The 14,675-nt window shown below is 41.0% G+C and overlaps 1 protein-coding gene across 1 annotated transcript in view; it reads right to left on the bottom strand.

Moving 5' to 3' along the window:
* The window catches only part of KLF12 (Kruppel like factor 12), a 156,431-nt gene that overhangs the window by 84,177 nt on the left and 57,579 nt on the right, over positions 1-14,675 (bottom strand). Inside the window, exon 4 of the mRNA XM_015832331.2 lies at positions 8,937-9,474. Coding sequence (XP_015687817.2) covers positions 8,937-9,474 — 538 coding nt within the window. The remainder of the gene's footprint in view (positions 1-8,936; positions 9,475-14,675) is intronic.

Below are 14,675 nucleotides of genomic sequence, written 5' to 3'. Positions count from 1 at the left end.
AGAATGAGTGGAAGAACCTTACCTTTAAGAAAGGAAGAGGGGGACAGTTACAAATGGGCTGCACAGATCTATACAGTCAGTAGGTGGCAGAAAAGGGATCCCGAGCAGATCTTTGGTGCCATCTGGTGGTCAGCTAATTCTAACTCCTACAACTACAAATCTAACCTTAACCTGGCATTATAGGTGTCTTATATTCTAGGCCAGCTATAACCTTTTATACATTTCTTGTACCACATTTTGTTCACTCTAAGTGGAAATTCTGGGATTTGTAGTATTATACCCCTCCTCCCACCCTCTCCAATAGGCAAAGCTTTGGCATTCAGGTTATAAAGGACAAAAATACTATTTTTTTTCTATTTTCAGAGAAAAGAACTCTGTTCAGGAATATTTATTTCAGATTTATTTTTCAAAAAATTGAAAGTGTCCCTGTCTTTTTATATACTTCTCTTCAATCCTCTGGGCATTATTGAAAACTAAGATAAACAGCTTTGATTTGTATTTGGATAGTTTGATTAATCTTTGAGCTTGCAAGTTTTTCAGATATCCGCTAAAGTTATCATGAATAGAATTTACAACCTATGGGAAATCTTCTATTTCTTGCACTGAGAGAATAATGAGAGGAGAAATTCTATAAAGTGCTTGGGCTATTTTTTCCTCACTAAATTAATAATGGCAGTATTGGAGTACTAATCAAGAACTAAGCACAAGAGGAAAAGTATAACTACAAAAGGAGGCTGCTTCAATAGTGAGCATTCATTATCCACAATATCTTGGAGACAGTCTGCTGGGGTCCATCCACAAACAGTGGGTTTCAGTTTAACTGCAATGGTTGAACTTCTTGAGAAGATCTTGAGAACTTCACCCTTTTATCCTCAGGCTATGTTCCTCATCTATAGAAAGGGAATAATTATTCTCTGAATAATTTTTATACAGAGAAAACTTTTAAATGATAATTTCTTTCATATAGTAGATTGAAAAGAAAGCAATTATTTGCCCAGGGACCTTTATTTGGAAGACAGAAGATCCATCTTGTAGTTCTTAGAATCCAGATATAACAGGAAGCTGCTTAACCCATTGAGAATCTCCATAGGCATTTTGCTTAACCAGTTCTTGGGCGACATCTCCAGATCATTCCATTGGTCTCATTTATGTAATTATGGAATCCAAAGCAACTTAGAAAGGTGATAGGATGCCCACCTCTTAAGGTGCTGCATTAATATAACCATTGGCCTAGGAAATTCCATGATACATGCAAGTATGAATGATCCCTCAAAAACCACATTTTCCAAAGAGAGGTTTCATACCACCTCAGACCCATGAACAACAATGTTTTCAGCTACAAAAAAAAATTTGTAAGTTGTACAAAGCATGGTAAAAGTTGTTCTGCAGACCTAGATACATTTGTTGTCTCCTATTGATCTGCAGAAAATCTAAGGACATTCAAACCATTAATTGAGCACTTTCCCCCCCCCCCTCTTAGATCTTCAAGCAGGACTACACTCTAAGTAGTTCTGTCTTGCCATGGGTGAGTTTTTAGATAGGACTTGATCTCTCAGCAAAAATCAGTAGAATAAGCTCTGGAATATAGAAACAAAGTAAGGTACTCCCAAACCTTGAATGTTAAAATTAGCATGACTGTGGTGGATCAGACATGATGAATGCTAATGAACTTAAGGCATCAAAATGCTTAATACATCATTATGGACATCACTAACAGCCATCGTGGATGATTAATTCCCACAAACTGCCTCGGCATTACCAAATAGAATGGAAGCAAATCTTATCCAGGAGTTCTTCTGATGAAATTCAAGGTGTTAATTATCAGCTTTAAGCCTTAAATGGCATGGGGAAAGTTTATTTGCAGGGCTGCCTCTCCTTGAGGATATTTGATTATCCTACCAGGTCAGAAAGGAATGGCCGTGGCCAACTTGCTGAAGCCAATTCTCCACAGCCAATTCAACATGGCCAACTTGCCATGGGACATCTGACTGCAGAACAGTTTAACAATTCTATTTCATTATTTAAAATAAATTAAAAAAGAGGTGGCCATGGCGAGTTGGCCACGGTGAATTGTCATAGACCCAGTCAGACAAGGGAGATGCTCTCAAGATCCCTTCCCTTAAATATTGTCATCTGATGGGACTTCAGAGATGCATAACCGGGGAGGGAGGGAGGGAGGGAGGGAGGGAGGGTGGAAGGAAGGAAGGAAGGAAGGAAGGAAGGAAGGAAGGAAGGAAGAAAGATGCAAAACAGAAGACTCTAAACTTTTATTTCAGAAGTATGCCCCAAAGATGGAGAAGAATGACATTCTCCATCATCAGAGTGCTCATGCAGGTGTTTAATATCTACTTTCCCTAAACTGATACATCCACCCTATGGCACAAAAGTACATGTTTTTCTGAACTAGCAACCAACTTCATTCTTAAATCTTGGAATCTCTATGCATTCTTCCACTCAGATCTCCAACCAGGCTGATGGACTTCCTTTTGGCTGGGATATCAGAGAAACAATCTGCTTCCCTGCATTCTTCTCTTTGTTCATTCAGAAGGGATGAGTAGGATGGTGCTTTCTGGGCATTGTTCCTAAAATTCCTCAATGCCAGTCAGTTGTAATTCAGGTAACATTGATTGGGATGAGGCTCCAGGCCCACCATTTGGCAAGGAAAGGGTATCCATGCTTAACCACCTACCTAGGCAAAATCTGATCTGCTCATGAGCCAATAAAGCTTCTCTGCTTGGATGTCAGGCCAGATGGTGTCTTAATAAGCTAGGAGATCTTTGCCAAGGTTGAACTTCCAAAATAAGAAAAAAAAGGTTGAGCTCATCACTATGATGAGCTTTTATCCAAGAAGGTATCTGAATTAAAAACCTCAATAAATACATAATTCTAAGAACTAAAATTTACTTCATTGTCTTTTAAGAAGCTATGATGTAGGGTCTTGGAACCCTGAGGTCCTTGAGAACTTTATAAAGGGCACCTAAATTAAAAGATGAGCTTAGAATAACCAAGATACCGAGAAAATAGACAGATACCATACTTGCAGCTCAGAAGAAGAATACTGGATAGAGTATGGAAGGCTCTTTGACTTTATATGTTCCTAGTGACTCTTTCTCCCTCTACACCCCACCCCCAAGCTTAACCAGTATCTTAACAAACATCTTTGAGGCATCCAAATTATGTATCCAAATTCCCCGTAATGCACAGGTCCCTCTGTATTCAAATCGAGATTGGACATTTAAGCAGTGCAAATCCATTACTTTAGCACAGAACAAAAAAAAATCTACCAGCACTTTGGTAGTAAATTTCTTGGTCTAATTTCATTTTTTCACCAAGAAAATGAAGGCAGAATTTCATTGCTAGGCTCAGAGGGATAATGCAGAAAAAAAGGATAAAATTAATGTTCTTTGCAACCCATACTGCCAGGAGTCCCTGAGGAGCATAGCAGATTAAGATCATAATAAACAGACAAACATTTCCTTAAAATATCTACAAAGAGAGACAAAGTATCCTGACTGAACCCAGTGAGAATAGATGCTATGCTGAGGTACAACTAATATAACCTGTGAGAGATCAGGTGCTTTGGAGACACGCAAACAACATCTCTTTTGTCATCCTCTTTTCTTTGTTAAGACTCCTTCTGTTACTTTGTAGAGTGTGTCCACGCATGCCCCTTAACTCCCAAACATTTAGATTAATGGAATTAATCACTGAAATCTTCCAAAGTGAGGAAGAAAATGGGTAGCCGTTGACTATACTAGAGAAGATTTTGATCAAATGTTTTGGGAGAGAGGGAAGAGGCATAAGAGCAGAGTTTAAGGTATAAGAGCTCCATCACTGGACAGCCACCTGCCTGAAATGGTATAGAGTCTCCTGCTCGAGCAAGGGGTTGGACTAGGACAGTGATGGTGAACCTTTTAGAGACTGAGTGCCCCAAAACCGCCCCTGCCCCCTCTCCGCCCCCCACCCACCCACAGGGCCATCCACTGCCTCCATGGCCCGCAGCAGCAGATCGCCCAGGCGGGCCAGCAGCACCATGGCAGCCATGCCCTCCATCCGCACCCCGCAGCATCATCTGCGGGCGACAGGGCACAAGGGAGGTGTCTTATCCCCACTGCCCGGCTGCCATGTCCTTGGCTGCACTGCTCTGCACAGGCTGTGCTCGGGGGCGACTATCCTCCAGGGGGGCTGCTGGTGAGAAGGGACTGCAGGGGAAGGTGAGGCTGGGGCGACGGCATGCATGCCCACAGAGAGGGCTCTGAGTGCCACCCCTGGCACGTGTGCCATAGATTTGCCACCACTGAACTAGAAAAACTCCAAGGTCCCTTCCAGCTCTATTTTGATTCTGACTCTGATCTTCTTATAGCCGAAAAATGTGTGCAGCTTTTCTTTGCGCTTCAACATGGAGAAAATACTCAGAGCTTTCTTCCCTTCCCTCCTCCTCCTCCTCCTCCTCCTCCTCCTCCTCCTCCTCCTCCTTCTTTTTCTCCTTCTTCTTCTTCTTTTTTTCTTACTGAATGTCATGATGAATGATCTTGCTCTTAGGAAAATGGTTGACAATCACCAATCAAAGTTTAAATCAAAAGCAGCTTGCTTCAGAATGGGGAGAAAAAAACGCTCAATTTATTCCATAAAACTTTATGTACACAGCAGCAACGGCCGTGAACTTAATGGCCATAATACCGTGTCTACCGAATAATTTTTATTACAATTTATAGCAAGATTACACATACTCTAGTTTTTCAGGCCTTTATGGAGATTTAACAGGACATTGCAGCTTAGCAATGTGCTCTGGTGCAACCTCTGAAAAGAGGGCTCAGCCCCCAGGCTTACATTTTGTCACTTTCCACCTTAGCCTTCTGAGATTCAGGACATCATCCATATCCTTCTCTCCATCAGCCTGTGCTTGCAGTACCTCTGAACCAAGGCATTGTTTGTGGATGTCCTGGGTTCCTATCAGCCATAAAGACCCATCGAAAAAGGATAACCTACACATAATTCAAACACACATCCACGGAGATCATTTTTACTCCACAAAAATCTGAAGCCTTTTTCATTTTGAGTGGAATACTGCTGAATTCACACTTATTTACAGGAAGCGGAATTCTTGAGAGTGTCAAGACCTAAATCACATCAAGTATCTAATTTATAACCGATTCACCCTGGAACATAAAGCAAAGCCAGAGGGAAGAAAAGCAATTACAGCTTTGAGCAGGGACTCAACGTGCAGCTTTTCAGCCAAGACTTTCCTAAAAATATCTAACAAAAACCTGGCTGCTTTTTCTGTCTCTAAGACTTGCAGATATTTTGTCAGCTGAGGTCACTCCCAGTTCTCAAAGCTAGTCTTTGTGAGTATCCCCACCACAAGTGAGAGATTAGTAAACATTCTGTGACATCACACCATCTGGGCCAATAGGGATCACTTCCCCTTTTATGGAACTAAGTCTTTAGCCAAGATGTATGATCTGCCTCAAAAGAGTTTCCAAAGTGTCAAATGCAAGCGAAAAGAACATGATTGTGCTGGTTATATTTCTATTCCCTTGTGAGAAGCTCATATAGATGTCTATAAAAGGGTACAATAGACAAAAGATTAGCCAAGGTCTCAATATAAATTGAATATCTGTGGATGGCAGTCAGAATGCAAATTTTATCCTGGGGAAAATAAAATTTCAGAGGGTCTTCTAGAGGTAAACACTGGCCTTTAAGAGGCATGCCTGTGATCAGAACTTTTGCATTTAGGAAGAACTAGGAAAATTCAGACTTGAGCCTCCATTCAGCTCATGGGATAATTTTGGACAAATTCTAATGGTATGTCACAGCGTACCGGTGATCTCAACACAAATGTTCTACTGCCCATTATAAAGTCAGGATTATACACCCAGAGACCAGAAGGAATTCAAATAATCTTTGCACATTATAGAGCTGCACTTCAGAAAGACATCTAGGAATTGAGAAGGAAAATAAATTCTGAAGATTTAGGAATACGTTTACAAAATTCACAAATGCTTGCTAGTAGAAGCAAGAGCAGCAGTATATAATTACCATCACAGTGAAAATTAACGTGAAGGCAAATGAAAAATAATTTCAAGATTGTTACATGTACCTTTTTTTTGGGTGGATACTCTTAGAGCAGATTTGTATCACCCCTTTTCTTGGAGTGCTGGATTTTATTAAAATATAGCAAGAAATCATGGTTGAAATTACTTTATTTTCTACTCCTGGATGGTGCTCACAGTGAGAAAAAGTAAAGAAATGTATGGAAATATACTTCCGTATCTTTATATATACTATGCACAAGGAAGAAGCAGGATATAATAATAATAATAATAATAATAATAATAATAATAATAATAATAATAATAATAATAATAATAATAATAATAATAATAATAATAATAATAAAGTTGGAAGGGACCTTGGAGGTCATCTAGTCCAACCCCCTGCTCAGGCAGGAAACCCTATACCATTTTGGACAAATGGCTGTCCAGTTTCTTCTTAAAAACTTCCAGTNTTTCTAGAGTCTCAACATCTTTTTTACATCATGGTGACCAAAACTGGATGCAGTATTCCAAGTGTGGCCTTACCAAGGCATTGTAAAGTGGTATTAATACTTCACGTGATCTTGATTCTATCCCTCTGTTAATGCAGCCTAGCACTGTGTTGGCTTTTTTGGCAGCTGCAGCACACGGCTGGCTCATATTTAAATGATTTTCCACTAGGAGTCCGAGATCCCTCTCACGGTTACTACTATTGAGCAAGGTACCCCCTATACTATACCTGTACATTTGGTTTTTCTTGCCTAAATGTAGAACCTTACTTTTTTCACCATTGAATTTCATTTTGCCTTTTGGAAAAAAAAGCAGCTTTGGAACAATTGTGACCTGGATGATTGAGAATCTCCATAGATTCTTAGAGCAACACATCTGGAATCACATCAAAACCAGCAGGCCTACAAATGTCTTACTTCAAGGTTCATCTATCTTGTGGAACACAGAAATGTTCAATAAAATGTCCATCTGATTTTTCTCCTAACATTTGGTGGACTGCATACATGTGTAAGTCCTTTCTGCAATGGTAAAGCAGATAAGAGGCTATACGTTCAGATCTCCTTGCTCAGTTCTAGAATCCGCTAAGCCAGCCTCAGAATGCCGTATTCTCCCTGTAATTTGGTGTTTTCCTACCCAGGTGAAGGACCTGACATCATTAGTTACCATGCTAGATTTGGTCAAATGTTCAAATCTGTTGAAGTCATTTTGATTATTATTATTATTTTGCTGCTTAGACAATAGGCCTAAATTTCCATCTTCAAATCTGATGACAATTCCTTCCATCTAATCTACCAGGCAATTTTAAAAGATAATCCACAGGCATTCTACACCAAGTGCATGGTGACATTGTGGTGCAAACTCCATGCTTCTATTCTTGCAGTCAACACATTTGGCCTCCCCACTCCTCCAATAGAGGGATGGTGCGAGGACTCAGTGGTTAAGACACTGGGTTTATCACTGGAAAGCCAGCAGCCCAGGTTTGAGACCCAAATACCACATGACAGGTGAGCTCCTGTCCTTGCCCCAGCTCTTGCCAACACAGCAGTTCGAAAGCGAGTAGATAAATAGGTACCACTTCAGTGGGAAAGTAACAGTGCTCCGTGTTTCATCGCATGCTCTGTACTGCGGCAGGATTGCGGAAATGTCTTTGGACAGTGCTGGCTCAATGGCCTAGAAACAGAGACGGGCACTGCCCCTAAAATTGGCTATGACTAGCAGAGTAAAACTTGCTTACACTCCCACTATTCCGAAAGTACTGCTAATCACAATTTATTTCGTATAAAGACTACATTGTGAGCAGGCATGCACATGCATTTTCTTACAACAATTCTCACCACAAACCTGTAAGATAAATCAACTCTATTAGCCCCAATGTAGAGGCAAGAAAGGCACAAGCTAGGAATTTATCTAAAGCACCAAGGGAATTCATAGCAATGGCAGCACATGAATTCAAAAAGTTCCACTTGGAAACCGAGTTATAAATACTCTGGTACAGTGGTGGCGAACCTATGGCACGGGTGCCAGAGGCGGCACTCAGAGCCCTCTCTGTGGGCACACGCGCCGTCGCCCCAGTCCTAGGCCTTCAGCTGGGTTTTATAAAACCTTTTTGCTTTAGGCCTCCGCCGCCATGTACAAAAAAAAAAAAGGTTCAATCAATCAGTCAATTTCAACTTCTCACGGAAAAAAAAAGATCTTGCAAAGTTGGAATTGATTGATTGAACTTTTTAGTCCCACCCAGTCTGCTGTTACCACCGCAACCACGGCCACCCAATGGGCCACACCCATCCGGCACCCGACGATGCATAAGTGGATTTTGGGTTGTAGTTTGGGCACTCGGTCTCTAAAAGGTTCGCCATCACTGCTCTGGTATATCATCTGTGTGGCTCATTAGCTAGTCTCTCCAATAACTGGCCCAAAGAGCAGTTAATACACATTCATCTTTGGTTTGTGAACAAAATTGAGAATCAAGAACAAAACTGAATAAAAAGATGGAGGAAGGAAGATATGGCTGAAAAATCGATCTTCCTTATACTTCTTGGAGGACCCTGACTATGTTGAGATTTGGAGTGCCTAAATATAAAACTAATATACTCAAGTGGAGGCTCTTAGTGGATAACAACACACTACAGTATGTGAATGTGAAGAGACCCAGAGCTTGGCCCATCTGCTGGTATGTCAGTTACTACCAGAAACATGGACTGATAATGACTTATTTGTGGCCAACAATAAAGCCAAGAAGGTGGCTTCACTCTGACAGCTTCAAGTTGGATCTAGACATGGAAGAAGAAGACTTTTTGGTTGGTTTTCAAATCATGAGTAAATGGGAATGATTCAGGAGGCTTTCTTCCATTGTGCTTCTCTAGAAGCCTATTTTGTAAGAGATCTTCTTACCTTTGATATGACTTCTCCCGTCCTCTAGTAGTGGTACTACTATAGTGTTATTGACATTCCCTGGTGATCTCACCGCAGTGTAGACCACCGGTACCGACTGCACCACCACAGGAATGCGGTGGACGTGACTCATTTTGTTGGTCTGTAGGTTCATGGGGCTGGAAGGTGGAACCGGGTGGATTATGTGCAAAAACTGCTGCCCTCCAACACCCGAGGCAGATGCCACAAGCGGACCTGGAGTTAATACTGATGGTGCCGATGCTGCTGATGCCACCGAGGTTATCACCGTTGGGGACGAAGCTGGCCGACTAGAAGACGTTGAAGTGGAAGAAGGGGACAGCGCAGAGGCTGTGATGGATACTGGTGAAGATGAGGTGGCAAGAGGGGAGGATCGTGCTTTGTTGATGGACAAGTCCACCGGCTCCGTCTGCGTCTGGAAATGATCCGTGCACAAGGCATCTTCTTCTGGATCTGCCTTCATGGTGTTCAGCAAGAGGGGTACGGCTTCCATATCTGGGTAGTTATGAACGTTGGGAGACTATGGAGAGAAAAAGAAGGAAAACAGGTCATCCCACCTGAACAAGCTTCGGAGATATCAGAACATTTGGTCACCGTGACACACCTTATGTGTTTCTGCCAACTGAAGCTGTGAGCCATTATTTTTCAACTTTGCTTCTTCTCCGTTTCAACAGAAGCTTAGTTCACAAGTAACCAGAAATCTTAAGCCATTACTACAGATAGTCCTCAACTTATGACAATGGAGCCCAACTTTTCTGTTGCTAAACAAGACAGTTAGGTAATTTTTGCCCCATTTTTATGACCTGTCTTGCCACAATTGTTAAGTGAATCACTGCAGTTGATAAGTGAACCTGGCTTCCCCATTGACCTTGTTTGTCAGACAGTCGCAATAGGGGATCACATGACACCGGGACACGGCAACCATCATAAATATATGCCAGTTGCCAACCATCTGAAGTTTGATCATGTGACCATGGGGATGCTGCAACAGTTGTAAGTGTAAAAAACGGTCATAAGTCACTTTTTTCAGTGGCCTTGTACCTCAGAAGAGGGGTTCCCAACCCCCGGTCTGTGGACCGGCACTGAGCCATGGCATGCCAGAAACCGGTCCGCACAAACAAGCAAAGCCCCATCCGCGGGATGCAGGCAGCACACAAACCATACCCCCTCCGGTCCTCTGAAAACCTTTCTCCACATAACCGGTCCCTGGTGCCCCAAATGTTGGGGACTTCTGCCTTAGAATGGCCACTGAATGAACTGATGTAAGTCAATACATTTCTTTGCACAGAGAAGTCTCAAATAATCTGAAATTACTGCAGTGTTAGGAACTAGAAGACCTCCAAGGCCCCTTCCAGCTCTATTCTGATTATTATTATTATTAATTTAATTTAACTATTTTTAAAGTCATGTTATGCTTGTTATTGCCCTGTAGGTTTACAGCCCAGGCCTTGTTATCTAGATCTCTAAAATTCTCTGCAGCTCCACTGAATAGGAGACTCATTTTACTTTCACTCCGATCTGACCAGCCTATTGAAGCGGAATCACTTTGTCCTGTTCAGGATGAGGCCAATCCCTTATTTGATATTGCAGCTGTGGAGCGTCCACCCAAGGCAAATGCTTTGCAAGTTGGAAAGAAAGAAATCTGGGACCAGGTTTTCATTAGAGAAAAATGCAATGAAGGCGTCAATCACAAACCACTTAAATTGTCTGGTCTTGTCCTCTGCACAACCCAAAGCTTACCTCAAAAATGTCAGTAAAAATGACAGACAGAGGTGGAAGGAGATAGGGATGGGCCCTTTAGCTTTCACGTCAGGGATTTAGCAAATTTCATTGCCTAAGCCCAATGAATGTCTATGGAGATTCTCAATCATCCAGGTCATACTGTAGTTGTCCCAAATGTGTTTTTTTTCCAAAAGGCAAACAGACTTTCTTGCTTTTTTTCCCCCCTTAAAAATCTTTCACTTCTCATCCAAAAAACGTCTTCAGTTTTGTAGAAGCTTTTTTTGGATGAGAAGCGAAACATTTCCAAAGAAAAAAAACAAGAAAGTCCAGTTGCCTTTTGAAAAGCACCTTTGGGACAATTATGACCTGGATGATTGAGAATCTCCGTAGGCATTCGTTGACTAAGATTGCAATGAAGGGAGTTTCTCCAACCCAAAAAAAGGATAGGAAGACAGAAGAGGTAGATCACCGCTTTGGAAGGAAGCTGAAGGTAATATGATAAAGAAATCCATGCATGTGGCTTGTACGTTTTGTGGAAATGTGCATTTGCACATAAATGCACATTATGTGCATTTGCACATAATGCATTTGCATTAACAGAGGGATAGAATCAAGATCACGTGAAGTGTTAATATCACTTTACAACGCCTTGGTAAGGCCACACTTCGAATCCTGCATCCAGTTTTGGTCACCACGATGTAAAAAAGATGCTGAGACTCTAGAAAGAGTACAGAGAAGAGCAACAAAGATGATTAGGGGACTGGAGGCTAAAGCATGTAAGGAACGGTTGTTGGAATTGGGTATGTCGAGTTTAATGAAGAGAAGGACGAGGGGGGACATGATAGCAGTGTTCCAATATCTCAGGGGCTGCCCCAAAGAAGAGGGAGTCAAGCTATTCTCCAAAGCCCCTGAAGGCAGGACAAGAAGCAACGGACGGAAACTGATCAAGGAGAGAAGCAACCTAGAACTAAGGAGAAACTTCCTGACAGTTAGAACAATTAACCATTGGAACAACCTGACTCCAGAAGCGGTGAATGCTCCAACACTGGAAGTTTTTAAGAAGAGATTGGACAGCCATTTGTCTGAAATGGGGTAGGGTTCCTGCCTGAGCAGGGGGTTGGACTCGATGACCTCCATGGTCCCTTCCAACTTTATTATTATTATTATTATTATTATTATTATTATTATTATTATTATTATTATTATTATTATTATTATTATTATTATTATTATTATTACTACTACTACTTCCTGGTTCAGAAGAGTTGACAAAGTATGGTTTTAGATCATGATGGAGGACTGGAAATCAGAATTTGTAAATACTCAAAATACTATCCCACATTCTGGCACGGAGCTCAGGACCTTTCTTCAACCTAAGCTTCCCAGATACCCACCAAACATCTGAAAACCAAACCCAATAAACAAATTCCAGATGTGTTATGTCTTATTGCCTTAGGATAAAAAGCAAGGATGCTATGTACAATGAGGGAATCAAATGCTTCATCAGGAAACTTCCCCTTTCGCTAAGAAATCCGGGGAGAGGGAGAAGACTGATGATCCTATTTCTTTGCTCCCTGAGTGGAGCAAATTGTCAGGAGAAGAAAAGGCAGGTTTCATAAATTATCATTATTGGGTCAAAAATGAAGATGAGCACATCAGCTATATCTGCAACTAGACAGATTTAAGCCCGGCTCCCCAGAGACCCAGCTGCAGTTACTTTTCATGTTGACATATGCTTCTGATGTCCAAATTACTTTGCAGTGCAAATTAGTACTGTCAAACCTGAATATATTACAAATTAAAGGGGAGAAATTTATACTTCCTTTTTGCCTACATCGAAAATAATATCTTAACTTTGAGTATACACATAATTGCATATTACAGAGTTGAAATTTTAATGGGATAAAGCCGAAAGCCCGTGAAATGCAGCTATTTGACCAAAATGATTTAGTGGCTCACGAATTGGCTTCAATAAATCAAGCTCTTTATGACCCAACAAGATACAATATGATTACTTTCTAAGGAAAGCAGAGATGAAAGGCGGCAGCTTGCATTTGGCAGGATGACTTGATGGTCTAAGGGCTTCCTGACCTACTGTTTTCTGGGAAGGTGATGCTCCCACTTGCCCCAGGGTCTCTTTTGTGGGCTGGATCTTGCCCATCATGAGAAAAAACATATACCAGATACAGTTTTGCATGGCTTAAATGGAGCTGATGTATCCGGTAGACTCTCTGCCAATCCCTTCCAATTTGGCACGCCAACCTTGCAGTGATGTGAGCGGTATCTGCTCAAACCTCAGCTGCAGCCCAGACAGTGGAGCCCACTCACAGCAGGAGCAGTTAGGACTTTCAGAAATTCCTATTCCAGCATCCAGAAGCCATATGTCTCTACGCTAAGTCTTAAATCAGCCGTCCAATAAAGAAAGCCTGCACTTCAATATGACTTGTATGATTTATTAGCTAATTATAAATTGGATTTGCCTCCCCAGCACATGCTACTTGTACATAACCGTAGAGGACTGAGCCAAGCATCCTATAATCTGCTATTGTCTGCTAAATTAGCACATTTTAAAAAAAAATAATGAATGCTGGTTTGCTGATGCTTCTTGGTGCATTTGGAAAAGTATTATTATTTGTCCTTGGGTCATTTCCATCTGAATGTCTGTTGCTAATGACCTTGACTTGGCTTCCATAATGTTATCTGCCAACTGCTGGCCGTGGTCTCATCCTTCTGTTTGCTTAAGAGCCAAGAAGAAATGTCCAAGGAGAGCCTGAAGACTTGGATAAGAAGGAGGAATCATCCAAGCATCCAAGAAAGATGATCCGGGGAGTAGACAGGAAGTAAGAAGATATGATTTTCTATCACAAGGAAGCATGGCATTATACGGTTTCAACCCCACAGCCAAGAAGCTTGGTTTTGCGCACAGGTCCTTAGCGGCTGGCAATTAAAATGACACTTTAATACAGTTTCATTCTCTAAGAAAGGAAGCTGCAATTTTAATCCCTTCAGACTGCAATTTTATCAACTAATGTTTCAGTGGATTAATTGACAGGATAATTTAAGCCATCAAGGGCAACTTTAAATTAGAGAAGTGAGAGACAATGGTAACTTAATTTATTGAAGCTATTACATTGTGTTTTTATAACACAGATAATTTTTTCTATAATAAATAAGTGATGGCTTATCTTCATACTGAAATAATATATTTATCTCACTCTGCAGTCAATGCCTTAACAAAAAAAAATGTTAGTATCATTTTTGCATCCTACCAAGGTTTTGGTAAGATGCAAAAATATGGAAATTGCAACCCTTCTTGAAACTTGTTGTATCTACATATGTTGTCAATTCAGCTTTAAATGCTGAACTGGAGTTCCTTCTACAATACAAAAAGATGGATGGATTTAAATGAATTTTAATTGATCAGCCATGTTCTTATAGCCAATTAATGAACAATTTTTGTTCCAGTTGTAGAGAAATCTCAGAGCTGTTACATAAAAATTCATTTAAATACTCAGTTCTGATTTTCAAGAATCATAAATCTTACACTGAGGCACCTAGAATCATTGTCGATTGGATATTTATTGATGAAACGCTCAAACCTTCGAAACCACCAGAAGGATATATTTGTCACTGCAATCAAGAAACCACCACATGTGACCTCTCCCTCTTTCTCTTCTCTTCCAGAGATATGGAATAGTACCTCTGAAGGATGCCAGGCCCCTTGAACAGCTTCTACATCAATGTGACAACAGTCCTATCACCCGGTCTTCTTGGAAGCCATCTTGAAATTCATGTGAAGTTCAATAAGACTCCTGATTGAAAGATTATGAGCGAGACTAGATTTTATCTTAATAGCAATTGTTCCTGGATGAACCTCACCAAAGAAATTACTAACTGTGATCGGGGAATAAGAAGGCCCAGCAGATGGTTTCTGGGAAATGTCATCATTAATCTAAAAGACAGGTGTTTGATTGTTCTTCCAGCAAGCATCCACCATTC

Source organism: Protobothrops mucrosquamatus, unplaced genomic scaffold, assembly GCF_001527695.2.
Source record: "Protobothrops mucrosquamatus isolate PMUCROS unplaced genomic scaffold, P.Mucros_1.0 scaffold2, whole genome shotgun sequence".
NCBI classification, from domain to species: domain Eukaryota; kingdom Metazoa; phylum Chordata; class Lepidosauria; order Squamata; family Viperidae; genus Protobothrops; species Protobothrops mucrosquamatus.
This window is presented reverse-complemented; position numbering and strand designations above follow the sequence as displayed.